A 25,405-nucleotide genomic window follows, 5' to 3' on the forward strand; every position below is an offset into this window, starting at 1 on the left:
CCTGCTGCTGCAGAGGCAGAGCAACTCACAGGTCAGGAACAGCTCAGTGTCAGCAGCCATCACATCAGGGAGCCGAGCCATCCGCCAGCACTGAGCAGAGCTGGCAGGGCAGGACAATGTGTTCGAGAGCAGAAAGGGCGAACAGGGATGTGGGATGTGCCAGAGCCTGTCCACACCATCGTGACCCCATTCCCACCATCCCATCCCCATCATTCCATTCTCACCATCCCATCCCGCCCATTCAGTCCCTGTTGTCCTATCCTCACTACCCTATCCCCCCATAGTTCTATCCCCACCATCCCTTTCTGAGGAATCCCAGCTCAGCAGGGCACAGGGTGCCGCTCTCTCATTTCAGACATTCACACTTCTACTTCCTAACCTTCGGCTCACACAGGGGAACCAGGGGACTGAGGACACCCAATTTTCCTGCCCATTCCCACCACACCTGGTGAGTCCAGAGAGCCTGGGGTGACACACAGATCTCGAGCTGGAGCCCCAGCCCCAGCCCAAAGTGGGATGTGAAGCACTGAGAGGATTTTGGGCCAGTTCCACTGTGCTGCTGTTTTCCACATGAACGGCTCGATGAGACAGAGATGTGTTGTGGGAAACTTCCAACTCAGTGACCCTGTGCAGAAATCCAAGTTCTGCATTTCGTTAGCAAAATGTTTTGCAGCAGAGGGTGCAGTGCAGATGCATAACCCTGGGACACTTATGCAGAACTCATCAGCAAGAAAGGGCTAAAATACTGCAGAAAAAAAGTCTCCAAAGAAAAAGGGCTGGGCAGTCCTTCACCTGCCTTGGGGAAAGAAGCAGAGCACTCTGTTTAAGGTGCAGGAGCCTTCAAATTTCGAGCCCAAGGTCCTGTGCAGGGCATGCCAGGCTACCTCAGCATACAAAGCATCCAAGAAAGAATCAGACTGAGTCAGACCCTCATGGTGCACAGAGGGCGGTTGGAGCATGCTGCACTCAGGAAGTGGCACTGGTCCATCTGAGTGCTGCTGATCAGAGATGTACGAGGGATAAGATCTGGTGTACCAGAGGACTCTTGGCTACTACCCTGTGCTGCTTACTGCCTGGAGAAACCACCCCATCGCACCCCATACCATCTCACTATATACCAGTACTTCTCATCCCAACACATCCTAATACATTACGTACCATCACAACCCATTCCACCCCATCCCATTCTGTTCAACCAATCCCATCCTACCTTATCCCATCCAACTCATCTCATCCTACCCAATCCCATTCTAACAAAAGTCACCCCATCCCATCCCATCCCATCCCATCCCATCCCATCCCATCCCATCCCATCCCATCCCATCCCATCCCATCCTATCCAGCAGTTCCCATTCTATCCAATCCATATCGTTCCATCCAATGTGCCCCATCCCATTCAATCCATCCCATCCCATTGCATCCACCCAATCCCACTCCATCTTATTCCATCCAACCAACCCTCCTCCCTTCCCCTCCCCCCACCAAGAGCCAGTTGCTCTCCCAACCTCTGCTTTGCAGAGGAACACAGCTCCTTGCCCTTTTATTTGCTATCCAGCTACAGGAAGGTCAGGGAGTTGCTGCCCAAGGGGGACAGGTGACAGCCCCAGCCCTATCGCTCTGCTCCATCTGCACATCCTCGCTCCTGAGGAAGATCCATGGGACCCAAACCCTCTCCTTAGGAACCATCCCCATTCAAGCAGTGGCACAAAGCCCATCTCTGCCCCAGGGATGGCCCCAGCAGCCCCCTCCCCACCGGCTGCAGTCTGGCTGTCGGGGTGGAAACGCATTAATGCCGGCGCAGATCCCACAAAGACAAAATAAAAAGCCTTTGGGGAGTGACTCGGCAGCTCAGCCGGAAGAGAGACAGCACAGTTTTCTTTTCAGGAGGTCTTCTTGGCTTCTCTCTTTTTAAAAAATTTTATTTTATTTTTGGCAGCCGTGATGGCAGCAAGGAGGGAGTAAATGGCCTTGCCTGAGCCCGGATGCATTTGTGGCTTTCAAGAGGCAGAAGTGTCCGGAGTTTGAGAGGCTCTGTGCTTCAGAGGGCATGAGTCACAGCCATGCAGTGGGGATGGATGGGGAGGAAGGGAGGGAGAGAGAAGGGCTGAGATCCCGTGTGGGGATTTGGGAGAAGGGTTCAGGAATGGAGGAGCAGGGTGCTGGAATGCTGGAGAAGTATTCTGAGGTGAAGGATGCTGGGATGTAGGTGCAGAGTTCTGGGGTGCAGGAGCAGAAATGTGGGAGAAGAGTGCTGGGGTGCAGGAGCAGGGAAGCAGGAGCAGAGTTAGGGATGCAAGAACAGGTTGATGGAGTGCAGGAGGAGGGATAGAGGAGCAGGGTTCAGGGATGGAGGGGCAGAGATGCAAGATGATGGGATGGACAAGCAAGATAGTGGGATGCAAGAGCAGAATTAGAGGGTGGAGGAGCAGGGATGCAGGAGCAGTTTTGGGATGGAGGGGCAGAGTTCAGGGGTGGAAGAGAAGGATGCAGAGATGCGTGAGTACAGTGTCAGGGCAGGTGGCCATATCCCAGCACCACTTTGCAGAGAAATGTTGTCCAACACATAAAGCCCTTCCCCAGGGGCACTGTAGCACAGCAAATGAGATGCCCCTCTCCCTGTACAGTGAGAGACAGGAGGAAAAAAGGGACAGGGCCATTACACGAGCCTTCATCACTTTGATGCCAGAAGTGAAGTTGTGCTCACACCCTGCTTGTCTCTGCTTGGCCTGCCTCTGCTTCCCTTCCTTGATCCCTTCATCCTCTTCTTCTTGTGGCTCCCATCCTGGGTATGGGACCAATGATGCACCCTGACCTCTAGGGTTTGGGAAATGGGGCTCATCCCCTCTCAGCTCCTTGCTGCTGCTTTCCTGCATGCAAAGCAAGAGATCCTGGAGCTGCAGCCTCCAGCAGCTGGGAGCAATAAGCCAGGCTGTTGCTGGGGCTCAGCAAGGAGCAGCAGAGAAGCACAGAGCTGCTGGGTGCTCCCCAAGAGGAGGGGCTGGCTGCCTCTGCCTTTTCCTGCCCGGGACTGCGTTGGTGGGTGATGCAGCAGCTGAAGGCAACAGCTTGTGTTGTGCTCTGTTTGCTCACACCTCACAGCTCCCCGTTGGCAAAGAGCAAATCTCATGCTGAGGAAGCAGCACCACAACAGCATCTGAGCACCCCCGAAGTCATTTTGACTTTTCTCAATGGGACTTTTCTCAATTCTGCCTTTTGCACGACCCGTCACTTAAGCAGCAGTGCACAGTGCATGTCCTAGCACTGTCTATGTCAGCATGATGTCTTGGTGCACACTGTGTTGCTGCATGGTGCTGAGCTTGTGTTGGTACACAGAGCAGGGTATGGGCTGCTATGTGGCACAGTCGGACAGTGGTGCTGCAGGTGCACAGTGTGCTGGTGCACAGTGCCAGTCCTGGTGTACTGTGCATGGTTCTAGTCCTGAGTATTGATCTATGGTGCATGACATCATAGAATCATAGAATGGCCTGAGTTGAAAAGGAGCACAATGCTCATCCAGTTCCAACCCCCTGCTGTGTGCAGGTCACCAACCAGCAGCCCAGGCTGCCCAGAGCCACATCCAGCCTGGCCTTGAATGACTGCAGGGATGGGGCATCCACAGCCTCCTTGGGCAACCTGTTCCAGTGCCTCACCACCCTCTTGCTGCCAGTCCTGGTGCATGGCACTCAGTGCTGGTGCCAGTCCCAGAGCATGGAAATAGTGAACATTGCATGGTGCCAGGTCCATTGCATGATGCACTGTGCACGATGGTCAGTAGCAGTGCCATTCGTGCTACCAGATTGGTTGCATGGTTCCAGTCTCTATCCCAGTGGACAGTGCACAATGCTCAGAACCAGTCCGGTTGCCAGTCCCACTGTCAGCCTGAATGCCATCCCAGTGCACGATGCACAATGCACGGCACTGGTCCTGGTCTTGGTGTCAGTCTTGGTGCACGGTGTGTGGCACACAGTGCACAATGAGTCCCACTGCCAGTCTGGATGCCAGGCCCAGTGCATGACACACAGTGCACAGTGCCAACCCCAGGGCTGGTCCCACTCGTGGTACCAGTGCAAGATCCCACTCTTGATCCCAGTGTTCTGTGTATTTTGCACAGCGCACGGTGCCAGTTCCACGCTCACAGTGCGTGCTGCACAATGCACGCCGCGTGTCCCAGAGGCAGTCTGGATGCCGATCCCAATGCACCGTGCAAAACGCATAGTGCCGGTCCCGGTCCAAAGCGCGTGGCGCGGTGCGCACGATGCACAACGCAAGGCACGGATCCCGTTCCCAGTCCTGGTGCGGGTCCCGGTCCGGGTCCCGGTGCCGGTGCCGGTGCCGGCTCGGGGCGGTGGTGCTGAAGGACAGCTCCGCCCCCGCCCGCCCCCGCCGCCGCCGCCGCCGCCCTCCGCTCTCCTCTACCGCCGCCGCCGCCGCCGCCGCCGCCGCCCGGAGCCGGGCCCTCCGCGGAGCCCCGGCCGCCGCCATGCCCCAGACGGCCCCTCCGCCGCCTCCTTCCTCCGCCGCCGCACCATGAAGCGGCAGAACGTGCGGACGTTGGCGCTCATCATGTGCACCTTCACCTACCTGCTGGTGGGAGCCGCCGTCTTCGACGCGCTCGAATCCGAAGAGGAAACGGCGGAGCGGCGGCGGCTGGAGGCGAAGAGCCAGGAGCTGAAGAACAAATACAACCTGAGCGCCGAGAGCTACCGCGAGCTAGAGTGGGTCGTCCTCAAGCTGAAGCCGCACAAGGCCGGCGTCCAGTGGAAATTCGCCGGCTCTTTCTACTTCGCCATCACCGTCATCACGACCATAGGTACCGGGCAACCCCTCGACCTCAGCCCCAACACCCCGCCGAAAAAGCTCCAGGGATCCCCGTGTGAATAGTCCTTGCTTTGCCCATCCCTGCGGTGTCGGGGCGAACGATTCTGCCCAGCTGTTGCCGACGTTGGGACCCCTCCACCCATCCCCACGGTGTCAGGGCAAACCTCTCCCCTTGACCCCTCGGGATCCCCTTCCCCATAACGCCCATCCCTGCAGCGTCAAGGCTCACCCACCCAAAACTCCACCATCGGGAACCCCCCCTTTCCCGGCCCCCTCCGCCCATCCCCGTGGCATCGGGGCGGCCCCCTCCACTCTCTCCACCGGCTCGTCCCAAATGTGTCCATCCTGGTAGCGTCAGGGCTGTGCCTCCCTGGGATCCAACCTCTGCCCATCCCCGTGGTCTCTGGTCTCCCAGCCTCGGGGATTCTTCACCCCCTCTCCCACCCTACAGCACCACGGTGTCTGGGGAAGGGAGGGGGGAGGGGGGCTGAGCTTTTCCTTTGGGCAGGACCCCCTTTCTTCAGGAGTCGGTGTGGGTAGGGAGGGGACATGAGGGTCCCATTGTGGGACAGATCGGGGGGGACTGTGAGAGGGGACTCATCCCTACACACCGTGTCCCATCTCCAGCCCTGCAGCTGAGAGCTGGGGGACACGGGGTGCTTCCCCTCCAGGGGCGGTATTCTCTCAGCTCACTCCTTCCCTGGAGGAGAAGTAGGATAAGAGGGAAGGTTTTCTGGGGAGAGGATTCCTTTGCAGATCCTTCCCATTCAAAAGCACAGTGGAACCCTCAGTCGGGGTGTCCTGACCCTGCTGGGAGGGAGGGGGGAGTGTTGGGTAGTGCACAGTGCCCCAGTGCTCAAGGCAATGTCCCTGCCCTATCCTGATCCAATCTGAGCCATCTCATGCTACCAGAAACCAAAAGTCCCCAGGGAAAGCCAGCTCTGTCCACAGGGTGAGGAGAGGGGATGCAGGAGTCAGAGAGATATCAGAGTCACCCCAGGTTGCCACTGTATTCATTCTGTGCTGTGGTGCACTCACCTGGTTACGCTTTCACCCCAAATATCTTTGGGGCACTTTCAACCAATGTTCCCTGTCCAGGATCCCCACAGTGTCCCCACCACCACTGTGCCCTGCATAGGGACACCCACAGCTTGGTGGCTGCATCCTCCCTCCACAGCAAGGAGCAAACACCACTGAGTTTGGCTCCGTGCAAGGATGCATGACCCCAAATCTTCTGACCTGTTGTCCTCTGGTCCCCAAAATGCCTCATATTCCCCAATCCCTCGCTGGCCGCCTGTGACTTGTGGGTCACAGGCAGGTCCTGGTGGGGGGAACCAGAGCTGTATGGCTGAAATGTGGGTTTTGGGGCTGGGGCTGAGCTCTATCAGCTGGCAGAGCAGCTGGGACAGGCTTGGGAAGCAGAGACAAGCAGCTTATCTTTGACGTGAGAGAGAGGGGGGCAGGAGGAGGGGGTGCCGGGGAGCAGGAGGAACATCCCCAGCCTCAACACACACAAAGGATGCTGCAGTGCCGTGGATGTGAGACAAAGCCAACCCAGTGTGCACAGTCCCATTTTGCTCCTCTTCTGTGCCCCCCAGGGCCGTCAGGTCCCCTGCAGTCTCCTCCAGGTGCCCACAGATGGAGCAGGGAGATGCAGTTGTCACACCCCAGATGGGAGGGGGTGCTCCTGGTGACACCCAACCCCAAAGCCACCCATTTGAAGCGCAAAGGAAATGCAGAGGGGATTTCCCTGGAGTGTGTGTAATTCAGCCCCGCTCTGCAATGTCCACGGCCGTGTGCTGGGGAAGCTGCACGGACACGGATGTGTAACTCAATCCTGTTGTTATCAATCTGTCAGTGTCTATTTCTATGAAATGGGATTTTCCAGCAAGGAACAAAAAAAAAAGAAAAAAGAAAAGCAAAGAAAGCCTTCTTTCAGGAACTCAAAGGTCTCTCTGCTTGCACTAAGAAGTGCCATGCATGATCTGCTCGGAGCAGGTGACAAGGGGACATCTCTGCTCACTGCCCACTGGTTTTGCTCTACCAGGGACACAGTGCCCGTTTCCCAGGGCTGTGGCTGTCCCCTGTCACATCCCATTGCCGTCTCCCTTAGGATGATGGCCTTGGGGACAGACTGCAGGGGCCACTTGGGGGGCACTGTGCGGGTCTCCGGGTTGGCACAGGGTGACTTTGCTGGGAGCATCGCAGCTGGCTTGGGGCGTTGTGTGGGATGGATCCTGCAGCATTGGGGACAGATCCTGCAGCACTGGGGACAGATCTTTTGTTGTGACCTTACACATGGGCTCCGGGTCCATCTGGGGTAGGGGTGCCCTGAGCTGGATACCATGGCATATCCATGTGGTGACAGTAGGGTCAGTGGGGCAGGATGTGTCAATCAGGGTGGTGACACACATAGGGACAGCACCGGTGGCAGCTGGATACATGCAGGGGGATGAGGCTTATGGCTGCAGACTGGGATCTGTTATATTTAGATGTTCCCCCTCCTCTTCCACAAGGCCAGGGGCAAGGGGAGCTGCAGGACATGTCCCTGACACCTCCATCCCTGTCCCTGCAGCAAGGATGGGTCAGCTGTGCCACATGGCACAGTGGTGGGGATGAGGACCTGCAGGCTGTCCCCCTCCATGCACCTCAGCTCATGAAACCCAAACCCTGCGTTGGGTGCTCCCAGATGTGCCAGGGGGCTGTGAGGCTGGGGACAGTGCTATCCCTGCAGGGATGGAGCCAGCCTGTGTCCCTCACGTGTGCTCAGCCATTTGGTCTGCAGCAAGTGGCGAATGCCAACCTCACTGCCACCATCTGCCACCTCCCTCCTGGGACAGGGTTGTGGCAGCAGCAGGTGACACCATGGGGTGTTTATGGAGCACTGTGACTCTCCTCTGTGGCTGTCACCACGTCCTCTCCATCCCTCCTGGGTGCCCCCCAAGCCCCACACCCCATGCATCCTCCTTCCCCCCTCCCCCCCCCACCGGCCCCCGCTGCCCTGCAGCACCTCCTCCTGCTGCGCTGGCAGGTCCAGCCCTGACTCAGAGCCAGGATGAACAACGCGCTCCCCGCCGGCTGCCCTGCTGCTATTTTCATCTCTGATTCAGTCCCGCTCCTGAGGCTCTAAGGAAGGGACATGGCAGGGAGGGGGCAGCTGGAGGGGACGGCCACGAGCAAGAGGAGGAAAGGGGCTGTGATCTGGTGGCTTTAAGGGACACAGTGTGCTCATAGTGATACAAACATGTCCAGGATGAGGGCAGGTTTCATGGAAAGGGATGGGGATGGGGGAAGGTTTTGTGGAAAGGGATGGGGACAGAGGAAAGCTGGGGATGGATCACAGCTCCCTCTGAGCCCTCAGGACATTTCTGTTCTGCACTCTCTGTGCCCGCTGACAACGATCACAGTGGAAATGAGTGTTGGCAGCTCCGGGATCTCCTTTAGTAGGCTTCAGAGTGAACACACTGGAGGGAATGACTGTATCACAATGTTTCAGGGCTGGGATTCAATTCTTCTCACCCCAGATACCTGCAAGAGGGGGTACCCGATGCACAACTCTATGCCAATTGCAGGCAAAGGGCCAACCCTTGCTCCCGCTGCCGTGGTTCTCTGTGGTTGCTGTTTGTTGTGTTTACTCTGAAGCCTAATGATGGCACAGTCATTATGCACACTCCAAGCCCGGACAAGAGACCCTCTGAGCTCTGTTTGCTGCTGCCCCCACCTCCCATCCTGCCCAGGCTATAAATGTTCTGCTCGTCTCTGTCCCAGAGAGATAAGAGCAATTAATGCCCGCTCCTTCCCAGCTGATGCCTCATTAAACCCTCTGGCAAACGACTGACTCAGACAAGCACAAACAACCCGTGCTGGGGCAGCAAGGCTGCAGGGTGGGGGCCAGTGCCCCACACCCACCCCCATTTCTGTCTGTCCTGTTGGCTTTCCTATCACCAAACCCTGGCACTCATCTGGGACTGGGTCCAGTGCTGTGAAGCCAGACCCATGGAGGAGCTGCAGGAGAGCCCGCTCTGACCCAGCACGTGATTTACAACCTGGCTGTGATATTTATCACCCAGCTCTCAGGCTGAAGTGACTGCAGTACGCAGGATTTATAGCAGGCATCGCTACCTTGAATAAATCCCAGCCGGACAGGCAGGGGGGTTAATGGAACAAGTGAGACACACGGCTGTGCTGGGGCTGGAGCTCACTAGTCTGCCTTTGGGGAGAGCTGCTGTGGGGCAGAGAGGCTGTGCTGGTGCTGCAAGCAGTGCTGAGTGCAGGGGCACCTTGCTGGGTGCTGGTGCACAGCATTGCACTGGTGCTGGGTGCTGGTATTCAGCATAGGCTGCTGGTGCGTGGCATTGCTCATGGTGCATGGAATTGCACACAGTGCTGGGGTAAGGGTGCTAGGGGCTGGTGCATGGTATTGCACATGGTTCTGGATGATGATCATGATGCCAGGGCACAGTACTGGGTGTTAGTGTGTGACACTGCACATGCTGCTGGGCACAGGGCTGAATGCTGGTGCATGGCATTGCACATGGTGCTGGGTACTGGGGCACAGTACTGGGGGCTAGTGCAAGGTGCTGGGGGCTGGTGCATGGCATTGCACATAGTGCATGGCGTTGCTTATGGTGCTGGGCACTGCAGCACAGGGCTGAGTGTTGGTGCAAGGCATTGCACATGGTGCTGGTGTTGAGCACAAGGTGCTGGGTGCAGGGTGTCATGGTGCTGGGCACTGGTGCTCTGTACCAGGTGTTGGTGCATGATACTGGCTGTTGATTCTTGGCACAGGATGCAGGGTGAACAGCACTGCACATGATGCTGGTGGCTGCAATTGGATGCATGGTGCATGGTGCTGGGCCATAGTGCATGGTATTTGAGGGGATAAGGACACACAGTGCAGCTCTCCACAGCAGTCACAGCCACTCCCAGGTGTGTCAGCCAAGAGGAGGTGGCAGGTGGCTCCCCAGGCTGCACTCCCCTTTAATTCCACCCCCACAGAGTCTCCTTTGCCACTGTGGAAACAGGATGTGGTGTGCATGGGAATGAGCTCAGAACTCCCCCTCCCCCTCAGCAGACTCTGTGCCCCACCAGCATCCGGACCCACTGTTGGGGGTCCCGACTGTGCCCCAGATAGGAGAAGGGGGGGAGGATCTGTAGGGCTGGGGAGAGAGGGAGCCAGGAAGGGGCCTGGCGGGGCCCCAAAGAGCAGCAAAATATTGCCAGTTTCGGGTCGGCGCAAACACAGCCCTTGGCTGGCGCGGGGATTTTCCATGACAGCATCAGCCCCCGCTGCCCCCGCTGTGGCGGGGCCCCACTGCTGCTGCTGGGGCTGTCCCAGGCAGGGTTGTGGCTGTGCCCCCTCTCTTAAGCACTGCTGGGATGGATGGGGTGCAGAACTCCCTTATGGGGGCCTCTAAGTTTCTCTGGGGGCAACACCCCCCAGTGCAGCAGAGGAGAGATTTGGGGAGGGGGTGTAACAATGCTGGGGGCAATGCTGCAGAACTTGCTGAAGAGGATGGGGGTACCCCAGTGTCTGGTGGGAGCACAGGGGGAGCCCAGGGCATGGGACAGTATGGGGTGACCCCACATCTATTTCATCTGCCCCACTGGTATGAGAGCACATGAGCCCCCCACCAGGCTCAGCACCCTCTGCCCAGTAGTCCTCCCCATGCCAAGGCAGCCCTCAGGGGACTGAGTGCTGAGTTTGCTCCACCAGGTAAGTGCATGGAGATCAAGGGGAAGATGGAGAGATGGGTGGTAAGAGAGGTGAGCGGGGATAGGCGAGATCTGGGGTGGTTTGGTTTGGTGGGTGGAGAATGGGTGGTTGGATGGATGGATGGAAGAATGGATGGATGGATGGATGGATGGATGGATGGATGGATGGATGGATGGATGGATGGATGGATGGATGGACAGATTGGTTGGTGGATAAGTAGATGGAAGGTTGAGTGGATGGGTGGAAAGATGGGTGGGTTGGTGAATGAGTGGATGGAAGGTTGAGTGGATAAATGGATGCATGGATGGATGGAGAAAAGATGAGTGGATGGATGGATGGATGGACGGGCGGACGGACGGACGGACGGATGGATGGATGGATGGATGGATGGATGGATGAGTAATAAATGGTTGCATGGGTGGGTGGATGGTGATATGTGGGGATATCTGCACCTTTCACCTGCCCTAATGAAGTCACAGTGAGGACTGTCCCTGCTTCAGGCTTAGCATCCAGCTGGGATGGGGCAGTGCAGGTACCAGAGCTTGCCCAGCTTTGCATTACCCAAATTCACCTCAGCTCTGAGGTGCTGCTGCCCAAATCTGGTCTCTATCCTGAAGCTGCCACTTACCAGGCCCTGCCTGAGAGGTGCCCCCAGGTGGGACATGACCTTTTCCACAGCCCTCATCCCTGTGCTCCATGAAACCCCACTCTGGGAAGGACAGAGCATGTGACCCCATGCAGGGCTTTGTGGGGTGCAGTGCATTGGTGCAAGAGTGGTGCAGGCAGCAGTGCAGGCAGCAGTGCAAGCAGCACTGTGCCCCTGCACTGGGCTCTCCCATGCCCATGTTTGCTCAGAGCAGGCAGGTGCTGCTGCCATGTGCTGTCTTTCCCAGCCGCTCTCTGCCTGCTTGTTTGCTTGCTCTGCAAGCACATTTCCTGGGCAGATCCAAAAGACACCCCACACTCTGCCCAAGCTTTTGCAAAAATCAGAGGGTATCTGGAGCATGGTGGAGCTCACATGCCACTAAAGCAAACCAAGGACACCCTGCCCTGCTGCCCCCAGCCTAGCAGGAGTGCATCAGGTATCCCCAGCCCCAGCTGACCCTAGTGGCTGCTGCTGAACCTCCCTTAGCCCAAGGAGAAAACCAAGCTTGAAAGGAGCAGAGCTGTGTCCCCATGAGATCTGAATGTTGGAGATCCCTCACATGGTCAGGGGTCTGGTGGGTTCCCCATCACTTCATTGCTCAGTAAGGGCAATGGCACTTCCCAGGCAGCACCTGCTGCAGCCAGAACTGCTCTGGGAGAGGAAGAGGAAAACCATCCCCAGACCTACCTGACAGACACAGGGATAAGTGTGTGCACTCAGGAACCCACCCCATGCCCACTGTGGGCCCCAGGAGGAACCCCATGGTGTCCTGCCTTCTCCATACCCCTCACATCTTGCCCCAGCTCAAGCTTCTCTTGTCACTTGGGACTCCCTATGCCCTGCTCTGGGAGTATTGCAGAATCCTTGTACCCTGCATCCTCCTCTCCTTAATCCCTACATCCCTACCCCTACCCTGGCTCCCTGCAATCCTATGCCCTGCCCACCTGCACCTTCCTGGACATGACCTTCAGCTCCCTCCCATGCCCCCCAGCACCCAACACCACCTCCCCCTCCCTGCCCCACCAGCCCCTCGCACCCCCAAGCCTCGCATCACCCCATTTATTTTCCACCCTCCTCCCAAGCCCCGGTGCCAACTGCTTACTAATCCCCTCCATCCATTGCTCCCAACAGCCCCCGGGATCTGCTCCAGGCTGGGGCCAAGCAAACCCTGCACCTGCTCCCTGCAGCCTCAGCCAGATCCACCCCTGCTCCTCGGCAGCCCTAAAAAGGCGAAGAGCGGTCAGCGTTCCTCTGGGACATGTCATGTTTTCTCCTAGGGGACACACGCTGTGCTCCCTGCCCACTTGCAGCACCCCAACCTGCTGGGACCTGGCTCCTTCCAGAACCCGTTGAGGAAGTTTGGGGGCTGCAGGAGGGATGAAGGAGAGGAGCAGAGATGCTCATTTTGCAAAGGGTGGGGAGAACAAGGAGAAGGCTTTGGGGTCTCCAATGCAAAGCCCCAGTGCGGCAGGAGCTCAGTCAGCATCTCCTGCTCTTTTCTTTCCCATGATGGATGGGTGCAAGAGAGGCTTGGGGGGCTCAGCTCCTCAGGACCTCTCTCCCTGCCAGTTGCCTTTTCCTCAGCCATGCATGGGGGATTTAATACCTCACGACCTTCATCCTGGCCATAAACGTGATGGAGATCAGGCAGCATGTGCTGACACCGAGGGGGGGGGGGGAGGGAGGAGGGAGCTGGCGGATTGATGGACACTTGGCCACACTGCCAGAGCTCATAAACTCCCTTCCCAATGGAGAAATGGGGCTAAATATAGCCCTGAGAGGCTGCACCTCGGGCAGGAGGTGCAGGAGGGAGAGTGCTCAGTGAGGCTGTCAGCATGGATGGAAGCTGGGATCCTAAAATCCCAACCTCAGCTGGATGGATGCTCAAAGAATAAGGGAGGTTTGGGCTGTTTGGAGGTGGGGGTGGAGATATCCAGGGGATCACCACACTGAGCCCTCCACAGTGCCCGTGCAGGCACAACACTGATGCTCGGGGTTTGCCAAAGCCCTCCCCACAGCCCAGCTCTGGGGAAAGCTTGGCCTGAGATCTGACGAGCCGTGATTTCGCCTCACCCCAGCAAGGCTTAATCCTTGGCCTCGAGGAAGCTGCCAGCAAAGGGTGGCGGGGAGAGAGGCCACCTGCCTCGGCCCAGTGAGCGGGGATTAAGCAGAGCTGGGGCAGGGCGGGATTCCCACACTGGATCAAAGCATTGGAAAAGTGTTCAGGCTGATTCGGGTTAGAGGAAAGAGCAGTGGAAATCTCCCCACTTCACTTTGCTTTTTAGGGCTCCCTGGTGGGCAGCGCTGGAAGCTTGGAGGAGCAAAGCTTTTTTGCAGGGCGAATTTGCACCAAAGCCTTGGGCTTTTCCCAAAATCATCCTCAGACTGAGCTCAAAGCATCCCCTGCCTTTGCCCCTTGATAACTGTGCCATGTCAAAATGTTTTCCACACATAGGTGAACACTGTTAATCTGTTACGACAAATGTAGTTTTGGACATACTCAATAATTGAGGAGTGCAGTGCTGTAAATATAACACTAGGTGTGATGGGCAGGGGAAAGGGAAAGGGAAAGGGAAAGGGAAAGGGAAAGGGAAAGGGAAAGGGAAAGGGAAAGGGAAAGGGAAAGGGAAAGGGAAAGGGAAAGGGAAAGGGAAAGGGGAAAACTAAGAAGGGGAAGAAGAGAAAAAAAGAAGGGAGAAGAGGAATGGGGAAGAGGAGGGGAGGAGAGGGGTGGAGGTGGGAGGGAAGGGAAGGGAAGGGAAGGGAAGGGAAGGGAAGGGAAGGGAAGGGAAGGGAAGGGAAGGGAAGGGAAGGGAAGGGAAGGGAAGGGAAGGGAAGGGAAGGGAAGGGAAGGGAAGGGAAGGGAAGGGAAGGGAAGGGAAGGGAAGGGAAGGGAAGGGAAGGGAAGGGAAGGGAAGGGAAATAAAAAGACAGGGAAAAGCAAATGGTGGCTGCCTGGTGGCAAGGGCTCTTCCTGGCAGCACACAGCCCCTGGGCATGGCAGCTGGGCAGGCATCCCCACACTCCACATGCTCAGCTGCCTGGATCTGGGATCCATTACAAGCAAATAATCCGCCACCACAGGGAGAGAATAAGTCCCATTTGCATGTGTTTTGCGCAGGCAGGAGATTAATTGAAGTCCAGATGCTCCCTGCAGGGCTATATGCGTGGATGCAGGGTCCCCTAGCTTCTGGATGGAATTCAGTTGAATGCAGGGACACAGAAACATGGGCAAACAAAGAGGCAGAGATGCAGGGATGCAGGCATGCGGTAACAGAGGAGAACAATCCACTCCCTTGATTTCTTAAAAATTGCTTTTCTCCCCTTCTCCTTTGCTGCCCCACCTGGCCATTCTGAGACTGTCCTGGGAGGTGCATTTGAGGACAGCTATCTCCAGCCCCTTGGTGATATCATACATAGTGGCCAAATCCCCCAAACAAGGGGACCATGCAACCCCATCCAGGGCCCATCCCAGATGTCCCAGCTTCAGGACAGGTGGCCAAGGAAGGGGCACCAGTTGCACGGTGACAGTGCCAACCACTCTTTGCCTTCACTCCCCAGGGTACGGCCATGCGGCCCCAAGCACGGACGGTGGGAAGGTTTTCTGCATGGTGTACGCCTTGCTGGGCATCCCGCTCACCCTCGTCATGTTCCAGAGCCTGGGCGAGAGGATCAACACCTTCGTCAGGTACCTCCTGCACCGCATCAAGAAGTGCCTGGGCATGAGGCGGGCGGAGGTCTCCATGGCCAACATGGTCACCATCGGGTTCTTCTCCTGCATCAGCACCCTGTGCATCGGGGCGGCCGCGTTCTCCTACTACGAGCACTGGAGCTTCTTCCACGCCTATTATTACTGCTTCATCACGCTCACCACCATCGGCTTCGGGGACTACGTGGCCCTGCAGAAGGACGAGGCCCTGCAGAACAATCCTCAGTACGTGGCTTTCAGCTTCGTCTACATCCTGACGGGGCTGACGGTCATCGGGGCTTTCCTCAACCTGGTGGTGTTGCGTTTCATGACCATGAACGCCGAGGATGAGAAGCGGGACGCTGAGCACCGGGCGCTGCTCACCCGCAATGGGCAGGCGAGCAGCGTGCACACCACGGACACGGCTTCGTCCGCACCCACGGCAGTGGCAGCAGGGGGTGGTGGAGGTGGCCTCCGTAATGTCTACGCGGAGGTGCTGCACTTCCAGTCCATGTGCTCGTGCCTGTGGTACAAGAGCAGGGAGAAGCTGCAGTATTCCATCCCCATGATCATCCCCAGGGACCTGTCCACCTCGGATACCTGTGTGGAGCAGAGCCACTCCTCGCCAGGACGCTGTCCTGAGACCCCTTCCAACCGATGCTTCTGTAACGCCCGCCGGTCGGCCATCAGCTCCGTCTCCACCGGCCTCCACAGTCTCTCGGCTTTCCAGGGCCTCATGAAACGCCGCAGCTCTGTGTAGACCTCGCTCCGTCACCCCCCACATGTGCCCCAAGCGTCATGAAGCTCCGTGTAGACCTCACTCCATCATCCCCTTGTGCCCCAGTTTTCACAAAGCTCCGTGTAGTCCTCTGCCCATCACCTCTCACCGTCCTCAGGCTCACAAAGCTTCACGCAGACCCCATTCCACCACCTCCAAATGTCCCATGAATCTCCATGCAGACCTCACTCCACCGCTCCCATGCACTCCAGGCCTCATGAAGCTCCACGTATCGTTGAATCACGGAATCATTCAGGTTGGAAAAGACCTCCAAGATCACCAAGTTCAACTGCCACCCATCCCCGCCATGCTCACTAATCGTATCTCTGAGCACCACATCTCCACATTTCTTGGGCACCTCCAGGGACGGTGATCCCACCATCTCCCCATACAGCCTGTGCCAGTGCCTGACCACTTTTGGGGAGAAGAAATTGTTACTAATGTCCAACCTGAAGTAGTATAGACCCTACTCCATCACTCCTGTGCACTCCAGGCCTCATTGAGCCCCATGTAGACTTACTCCATCACCTCCCATGGACCTCAAGCCCCACAAAGCTCAGCGTAGCCCCGCTCCATCATCCTCCATGTGTGACCCAGACTTCATGAAGCTTCATGTAGGCCATGTTCCATCACCCCCATGCACCCCACACTTCACAAATCTCCATGTAGATCCCACTCTGTTACCCTCTGTGTACCATGGACACTTTGGCCAAGATCTCATCTTGGTCACAACATGAGGAACTTCCTCATGTCCCAGGATGTCTGGGATCTGATGCAGTGGGGCTGCAGCCTCCAAGTGGGCTGTAACCTCAGGATGTTAGGACAGATGCAGGATCCTGGGGAATCAGGATGGCTTCAGGAGCCCTTGGTCCTGTCCAAGTCTTCGCCAATTGTGACGGGAGAAAGAAGCAGGGGCCACCAGTTTATTTTATTTTAATTTAATTTTATGTCATTTCATTTTGTTTTGCAAACCACTCCTCAAAATGTGAAACTTGAAGTCCTGGAGAGTGTGTTAACCTGATGGAAAGCTGCTGGGGGGAACAAGCATGGGGACAGCTCAGATATACACACACACACATTTCTGCCTGGGCTGCTGGGGAGCCCAAAGACCCCCACTCCCACCCTCTTGTCCAAGTGTGCAAGGCATGAGCGGGGTGTGTGTGGGCACCGTGGGCTCCATGAGGCAGGGAGGAGCCAGACTGCTGTGGTGTGCACACAACAAATAGGCTAAGAGGGGCTTAGATGGAGATTTTACAGCTCCTTGTTAGGGGGAGATACCAGGAGTCGTGTAGCTGAAAATGTCACCCGTGACCAAGAAGTTCAGTGTTCTATCCAGAAACGGTGGTGCCCAGGGTGCCCTCAGCATCCTGACCCCCATCCCCTTTGCACAGCTCTGAGGCTGGAGCTGTCACCTTATGCAAAGAATTTGGGAAGGAGACAGCCTGAGGTATGGGGAAGGTTTTCACCTTCTTCTTCACTCCATCTGAGCTGCACCTCCAAGCCTGTGCCCCACGGCACCCCATGGCACCCCATGGCACCCCATGGCACCCAGCACCATGAGCCCAGCTTGTGGGATGCCCCCATTCCCCCTGCCCTATGGTTCACAGTTTCCATCGCCCCTCGTCCTCCAGCAATGAAAGCACAGGTCACTGGGGACAGGGGGAAATCAGGACAGCAGGACCTCACTTTGACTCCCCTCAAAGCCCCATCAGGGGCCACCAGGACTTGGGGGACAACCCAGTGTGCCTGTCCCCAGCGAGGCATTTCTTTTCTCAACTTTTAACAGAAGAAAAACTATGTATTTCTAATACTTGATGACGTGTACATACTGTTAGATACCAGAGAGGATATTTATTATAAATGATGCTATAATCGTATCTATAGAAATCTATAAATATCTATTGTAAGGGAGTCTTGTGGGAACCTTGCTGATGACTCCAGGGAACTTCTTTTTGCTCTCTGCATCCGTCTCATCCTTAGGACACCGACGGGGAACAGGATCCCCCCAATGAGGTTACTCAGTTTCTCATGCCAAAGTATATTTGTACTGCTGATTGACTTTCAATATGGAGAGAAATAAAGGTTGATTGGAATCTCGGCACCACTTGGGGCACCTCGCTCCGAGCCTCTGGGTGGGTTCTTGCACTGATGGCTATGAGGACATCTCAAGGCCAGGGTCACCTGAGTCCCTATGGGCCATCAGCAGAGCCCAGGGCTTCTCTCCTGCCTTTAAGTGGATCAAACGGGTTTCATTCAAACCCAGCACCTAATCTAATCATGTTAAGCCTGCAAAGAGCAGATCTAGCTTGCAGCAGCTGATGGGGATGCGGCTTTTCCATCGGCACCTTTCACCCTACCCAGAACTGGTAAGGCTGTACCTGGATGCTGGGATCAGTGCTGGCCCCCCTCAGTGCCAGAAGGATGTGGGCACATGGGGAGAGCCCAGCACAGGGCCTGGAGCTCTGCTGAGAAGAGAGCTGAAAGAGCTGGGGCTGCTCAACCTGGAGTGGGGGAGGCTCAGGGGAAACCCATCCACGGCCATAAATCCCTGCCCCTGGTTACTCCCTCCTCACATCTGCCACCCTCCTCCGGACGAGTGATTTTTTTTTTCCACCTCTCAGATTATTTATATTTCCGTGTCATTCATAGCCCAAATATTTACAGTGCACTGGAGAGACTTAAAATTCCTGGCTGGTATTAAGCAGCATGGCCTTTTCCTCTGGGTATCCTGCAAAGAGGAGGAGAGAGGGATGGACGTGGCTAAGCTGTGCCATGTACACATGATGCTGGGGATGATGGCCACCAAAAGGGACACTGAGGTGACTCAGGGGGGCTTCAGGGGTTGGAGGAACCCTTGGGTTCAGGCAGGGAGCAGCAAAGGTGGCTGTCCCCAGGGGCTTCAGGTGAAACCCTTTCCATTCTGGTGTCTCCATGGTTGGCATCTCCATGGTTGGCATCTCTATGGTTGTAATCTCCTTGGTTGACATCTCCCCGATTGGCATCTCCATGGTCAGCATCTCTTTGTGGCTTTATCTCTCCATGGTTGATATCTCCACAGTTGGCATCTCCATGGTTGACGTTTCCATGATTGACTTCTCTCCTTGGTTGATATCCCTATGGTTGACATCCCCACAGTTGGTATCTCTCCACGGCTGAAATCCCTTTGGTTGACATCTCTCCATGGTTGGCATCGTCATGGTTGATGTCTCTACAGCTGGAATCTTCTTGGTTGGCAATTCCACAGCTGACATCTCCTTGGTTGCTAACTTCATGGTGGATATCCCCATGGCTGACAACTCTCCATGGTTGGCACCTTCGTGGTTGACATCTCCATGGTTGACATCTCCTTGCTTGATATCTCCATAGCAGAAATCTCCATGGTTGACACCCTTGTGCCCTCTGCATACTGATATCACCTGGCTGGATGTCTCTCCCTTCCCAGCACTCTTTCTGCTCCCTGCCTGCCTGGAGTCCCAGAGTGGGATGCCCCCATTCACCCCCTGTCCCTCATCCAGCATTGGGGCCACATGGATGAGAGCAGGATGGAGGCACATGGCAGTGTCTGTGCCACCTCCATTCCCATCCCCGCAATGCTGGAGGGCAAAGTGCGTGTTTGAAGTTGTGGAAAACAAAGCACAGCAAACAAGGACGGATGGAAAATCTCCGGCTGGCGGTGCCATCCCCTGCCCATCCCCATCCTCCTGTCCGTCAGGCAGGAAATCAGATTAGGGTTTGAAATGAGCAGAGCGTGCTCTTAATGAAGGGACCAACATCACATCCTTATTAATTACAGCAGGGCCTTGTTTGGTGATAGGCAGCCCCAGTATGAAAGTGCAGAGCTGCACGACTAGGCACGAGCGTGCACAGGCGTGCAAATAAGTCACACATATAGGGACCAACCCCATGCCAGCAGCCTGCAGAGTGCCCCAGTGTGCTGGGCATCCTCACTGCCCCATTCTCCTGCCCCCAGGGACGCAGTCTTTCCCCAGGTGTTCCCTCCATAGATGCCAGCCCCATACCCCAGGGTGCACACTTGTGTACAATGCCTTGTGTGCACTGCACGTGTGTGCATGCATGTGCAATGCATGCCCCATCCTCTGCAGTGACGTTTTCCGTGGGCAAAGGCAGAGGGGAGGGCTGGGGGCTGTTTGCCTTCATGTCTGCCATGAGCAACGATGAGAAATGGCTGTGAGTGAGGTGCCACCAAAGAAGGAGAACGCAGCAGGGCAGGTGGGTGGAGGCCCAGAGGTCTCACTCCGCCGTCCCTCCCCCTCTCTATTTCTGGAGGACCCCCCCGCCTTGGGATGCTCCATCTCCACTGGATGCGATGCCCACGCGTGTTTCCTGCAGCTCCCAGCATAGGAAGGGTTAACACCACGTGGATTTCTCTTTCCTTTCCCCCTCCCCCCCCCCCTTCCCCGCCCTCCGCTTCTTATCTCCCCCCCGTCCCATGGGGTCACGGCCCCCGGGGCTGACGTCGGATGGAAAAACAATTCGTCTCCGGCTGTCGGGGATGGGGGGTGGGGGGCGGGCGAGGGGCCAACGCGGGGCCGGGGGATACAGCGAGAGCTCGAGGGGTTGGTGGGGGTTGGGAGATGCTGCCCACCACGAGAGAGTGAGGGGTGGGGGGGGGATGCGGCCCCGCTCGAGGTGGGGGCACGAGTGGGAGAGCCGAGGGTGGCACCGATCCTGCAGCGCCATCTGGTGGCGCCTGGAGAGTGCGGGGACACGGGGACAGCGTGGGGGGATATGGGGAGGGGGGGATAAGGGGACGGGGGAGCACTACGGGAATACGGGGACATGGGGATATGGGGACACGGGGGATAAGGGGACATGGGGACAAGGCAGCACCTGCGGTACGGGGACATGGGGAGTATGGGGACAGGGGGACCCGGGGACTGGGGGACACTGGGACATGGAGACAAGGGGACACGGGGACAAGAAGGAAAGGGGTCCGCTTTGGGGTACGTGGGCAGGGGGCAATGGGGACATGGAGACAGCGGGACACCACGGAGGTACGGGGGCAGGGGGGCGTGGGGACACGAGCGTGGAGGCAGACGTTTCCTTCTCCCATGGGGGCGCCGCGGGGAGTGCACGGTCCGCCTGCGGGCAGCGAGGGGCGTGGCCAAGTGCGGAGTGGGCGTGGCCACGCACAGAGGGGCGGGGAAGGGGAGTGGTTAGAGGGAGGGGGCGTGATCGAGGCAGCGTGAGAGCGTGGCCAATGGGAGAGAGAGGAGGTGGGTGGAGGGCGGGGCTAAGCGTCGGGGGGCGGGGCTAAGACGAGTGGAGGCGGGGCTTCGGCCGCCCCGGTGCAGGGCGGGAGGTGGCGGCGGCGGCGGGGGGAGCATGGCGTGGTCTCGGTACCAGCTGGGCCTGGCTGCCCTCATGCTGCTCACCGGCTCTATCAACACGCTGGCGGCCAAGTGAGTCCTCCCTGCCGCCCGGGCATTGAGGGGCTTCCCCAGACCCAGTCCCGAGACCCCAGACCCAAGACCAGGCCCACGTCCCATACCCCAGGCCCAGATCCCAGACCCCATACCAGACTTAAGCCCCAGGCCCAGTCCCAGACCCCAGACTCAGCCCCAGGTCCCAGTGCCCATCTAGGCCCGGGCTTCCTGCCTCCACCCCCGGCTGTTGGAGCACTTCCTCCAGCCCTCCCCAGCCCCTCGCTTTGTACCCCCAGCTGGGCAGAGCGCTGTGAGAGCCTCGTGGTACTGGGAGGGGAGGGCAAAGCCTGGGCTGGGAGCTCTGCTGCTGCTGCTGGGGGAGGAAAGGGGAAATGTGGGGCTTGGGGATTGCTTGGGCCCATTGCAGGTGCTTGCATCCTGCAACCCGGCTTCTCTGCACCTGCTCTGTGCTGCAGCTCATCCTGAGCTGTATTGGGGACTGGAGCACCTCCCCTAAAAAGGCAGGCTGGGCTTGTTCGGTCTGGAAAAAAGAAGGCTGCGGGGTGACCTCATTGCAGCCTTTCAGTACCTAAAGGGTACAAACAGAAGGGGAGTCAACTCTTTGGAAGGGTAGATAACAGCAGGACAAGGGGAAATGGTTTGAAGTTGAAGGAAGGAAGATTTAAATTGGATGTCAGGGGAAGTTCTTTACTATGAGAGTGGTGAGGTGCTGGAACAGCTGCCCAGAGAGGCTGTGGATGCCCCGTCCATCCCTGGAGGTGTTCAAGGCCAGGTTGGATGGGGCCCTGGGCAGCCTGAGCTGCTATGAAATGTGGAGGTTGGTGGCCCTGCGTGTGGCAGGGGGTTGGAGCTTCATGATCCTGGAGGTCCCTTCCAACCCTGACTGTTCTGTGATTCTGTGATTGAGCCCCCCCTAGGGAGCTCCAGCTGTGTGCAGGATGAGGTGGGTGCTGCTGAGAGCTGCCCAAGCAGGATGGACCTGCCTGTCCAGCTCAGCACAGCTCTGCAGGGATGACATTAAGTCTCTGCTTGGCCTTAGTCCCAGCAAACCGTGTCCATAGGAGGGGAGACTGAGGCATGGTGTTAACATAGAGGGAGAAGATAGCAGTGAGCTGCCTGTCCAAGGCTCTTGCGAAACACACACGGAGGGGCTGCAGCAGTCAGAGGGGGATGAGTCATACTGAAATCTTGCTGGCCTGGCTGCAAAGCCCCTGGGGCCTTCCTGTTGCCTGTTCCCCTGAGCTCAGCAGCTCTGCGGCACACAGCAGAGCTGGGCACACGTCACCTGCTCATGGGGGCTGTGCTGGGATGTTATGGGGACTGTGTTCTTGTGTGGTGTCACCAAGAGATTGGGGTACAGCCCTGCATAGGCTCTCGGAGATGTACCATGAGGACAGTGCCATTCTGTCCAGCATGGACAATATTTTGGCTTGGAAGATCCAAAAGAGGGGTGTTGTACTCTGTACCCCCCAAACACTGTGGCTGAGTGGGAGCTGCTGCCTTCACAGCCTGCAATCCAGCCTCCTTTTGGGGCCATCTGGCCCATAGCCCCCAAAGTTGGTGACCTATGGGTAAAGGGAGGTTATCAGGATCACCCCCCACAATCTGCTCTGCTCAGTGCATGGCTGGATCCTTCCTCTCCCAGAAATGGGAGCAGGGACAGTGGGTTGCAGCGGTGCGTGACACAGCGATGGTGCATGACACAGCGGTGTCCATTTCCTCACCTGTCACTCAGGGCTGGGAGCAGGGCCAGCAGTGCAGTTTCTTCCCAGCATCTGGGAAACACAGGCGGTGCTGTACCCTGACCCCAGAGCTGTGACTCACACGCTGCTTTCCTCCAGGTCAGGGGCTGCTTGTGGTTTTGTCACCAAGCATCACTGGGAGCAGCAAGCTAGAGCCAGGAATGCCTTTGGTCACTCCCTGCTCTCTAGGTTGTCCCAGTGGCATCTGGCAGGTCCAACTCTACACTCACAACTCCAGAGGGCACAGCCAGTGCTGGGTGTGCATTGGGTTACGCTCCATCTCCTGCCCTAACCCTGCTACTTTCCTTCACAGGTGGGCTGACAACTTCAGCGCTGCTGGCTGCGGTGGGACGGAAGAGCACAGCTTCCAGCACCCCTTCCTGCAGGTGAGACCCCAGCCTGGTGCTGTAGGGCATCCCGCTGGGTCCGACCACCCTGACCCACCTCTCCCACAGGCCGTGGGCATGTTCCTGGGTGAGTTCTCCTGCCTAGCTGTGTTCTACCTGCTGCTATGGAGGGACCGGCGGAGGCCGGAGCCCAGCATGGCGCCATCACAGCCCTTCAGCCCGCTGCTTTTCCTGCCCCCTGCACTCTGCGACATGACTGGGACCAGCATCATGTATGTGGGTGAGTGCTGGGGAGAGGCTTTGCCTCTCTGAGACCTCAGAGCCTCCTGCAGTGGCGTTTGGGATGGGTGCAGACCCCTGAGCAGAGGAGTGGTGGCACACACAGCTCAAGGGTGCTTTCTCCCCACGCAGCCCTGAACATGACCAGCGCCTCCAGCTTCCAGATGCTGCGAGGATCTGTCATCATCTTCACTGGGCTCCTCTCTGTGGCCTTCTTGGGCCGCAAGCTGGAGCTGAGCCAGTGGCTGGGCATCCTGGTCACCATCGTGGGGCTGGTGGTGGTGGGGCTGGCTGACCTGCACAGCAGCCACGACCAGAAGCACAAGCTCAGCGAGGTGATAACCGGTATGTGGTGACCCTGCGGGGTGGCTGCAGGGAAATAACCCTGGCCACCTCCTTGTGCACAGCTCCAGATCAGCCACACTGCCTGCCCAGGGGTGCAGGGCTCAACCTTTCCCTCTTTTCTCCTCAGGTGACCTGCTTATCATCATGGCACAGGTGATCGTTGCCATCCAGATGGTGCTGGAGGAGAAGTTTGTCTACAAACACGACGTGCATCCACTGCGGGCTGTCGGCACTGAAGGTTTGCTGCTGCGTGGGGCCTGGCTGAGGGCATTTTTGGGAAGAGGCTTTGCTCAAAGGGCTGCAGTGCAGAGAGAGCTGCTTTGTGTGGGGGGCAGGGAGTGCCGATGGGGTTTGGGGGCTGGATGCTACAGTGCAGGAATGGTTGGCACAGGGGGAACAGGTAGCTTTGGGCTGTGCTTGAAGCCAGCTTCTGTCTCGTGTGTCTCTTTCCCTAGGTTTTTTTCGGTTTCATCATCCTGGCCCTGCTGCTGGTCCCTATGTACTACATCCCAGCGGGCAGCTTCAGCGGGAACCCCCGGCAGGTGCTGGAGGATGCCCTCGATGCCTTCTGCCAGATCGGCCGGCAGCCCCTCATCGCCCTGGCCCTGTTGGGTAACATCAGCAGCATCGCCTTCTTCAATTTCGCCGGCATCAGCGTCACCAAAGAGATCAGTGCCACCACCCGCATGGTGCTGGACAGCCTCCGCACCGTCGTCATCTGGGCTGTCAGCCTGGCAGTGGGTTGGGAGCTTTTCCACGGCCTGCAGATCTTGGGTTTTGCCATCTTGCTGATGGGTGCTGCCCTCTACAACGGGCTGCACCGCCCTGTGTTTGCCCGCCTGGCCCGGAGCAGGGCTGATGGCAGCGAGGCCGAGCGGGAGGGATTGCTGCATGCAGAGAACACTGCCATCAACAGTGAACACTGAGCACTGTGACCTGTGGGACTTGTGCTCCTTCCAGGAGGAGCCTTTCTGCTGCCTCACTGTATGGAGGCGTGGGGAGGACACTGCTGGGCTGTGCATGCCTGCCCTTCCCTGGCACGGACAGAGCCAGCTTGGTAGGCAGAGGGCTCGCAATGGGGCTGGCCCCACTGATCCATGACCTGTGTTGCTGCCAAATAAAGTGCTCCTGCCCGTGGTTTGCTCTGTGGTATCCTGGCAGAGGGGAGGGTCCAGCAAGGTGCTGGATGATGGGGTTTGCCCTTAGGGTGGTGTGTTCCTTGTGTGCTCCCATCCCTGTGTTCCCCCCATCCCTGTGGGATGAGAGCACCGATGTGTGCAGCATCTGTGTGTCAGTCCCAAGCAGCCACGTTCTGCAGCTGAGCCAGCTGCCATGGGAAAGAGAAGGCAGTGAGCCATGGGGGGGCCCACACACGGCCCTGCAGCAGCTCCGCTCCTGCTGTGCTGGCTCTGGGGAGGCCAGCTGCTCACCCCAGAACAGGAACAGGAAGGTGTCAGTGATGGCAGCCCTCCGCTTTCTCCCCTTTCGCAACACCCGACGACTCATCCCAGCATTGCACAGCTGTTTTTTTCCGCAAGGTTTATTTGTGCTGGGGCACAGCCCAAGAAGGCACGGGAGGAGAGCGCAGCCGACGGGGAGGTTCACTCTACCTTTATTGTCTGGTTCAGGCCCTGAAGG

At 57.6% G+C, this 25,405-nt stretch overlaps 2 protein-coding genes and 1 long non-coding RNA gene across 3 annotated transcripts in view; all 3 read left to right on the top strand.

The window, feature by feature from the left end:
- The first annotated feature begins 3,505 nt into the window (after positions 1–3,505).
- Positions 3,506–25,405, top strand: part of LOC125689838 (uncharacterized) — a 32,773-nt gene continuing 10,873 nt past the window's right edge. The window contains exon 1 of the long non-coding RNA XR_007375424.1: positions 3,506–3,540. This is a non-coding gene — a long non-coding RNA (uncharacterized LOC125689838). The remainder of the gene's footprint in view (positions 3,541–25,405) is intronic.
- Positions 4,444–17,772, top strand: KCNK3 (potassium two pore domain channel subfamily K member 3). Its single transcript, XM_048937451.1, has 2 exons — positions 4,444–4,810; positions 14,742–17,772. The coding sequence occupies exons 1-2, from the start codon at positions 4,528–4,530 to the stop codon at positions 15,626–15,628; spliced, it is 1,170 nt and encodes a 389-aa protein (XP_048793408.1). The 5' UTR covers positions 4,444–4,527; the 3' UTR covers positions 15,629–17,772.
- On the top strand, positions 20,944–24,904 carry SLC35F6 (solute carrier family 35 member F6). Its single transcript, XM_048937456.1, has 6 exons — positions 20,944–21,069; positions 23,110–23,182; positions 23,252–23,423; positions 23,555–23,767; positions 23,895–24,006; positions 24,225–24,904. Exons 1-6 carry the CDS (start codon positions 20,993–20,995, stop codon positions 24,691–24,693), a joined length of 1,116 nt encoding a protein of 371 aa, XP_048793413.1. The 5' UTR covers positions 20,944–20,992; the 3' UTR covers positions 24,694–24,904.

This window comes from Lagopus muta, chromosome 2, assembly GCF_023343835.1.
Source record: "Lagopus muta isolate bLagMut1 chromosome 2, bLagMut1 primary, whole genome shotgun sequence".
Classification (NCBI taxonomy): Eukaryota; Metazoa; Chordata; class Aves; order Galliformes; family Phasianidae; genus Lagopus; species Lagopus muta.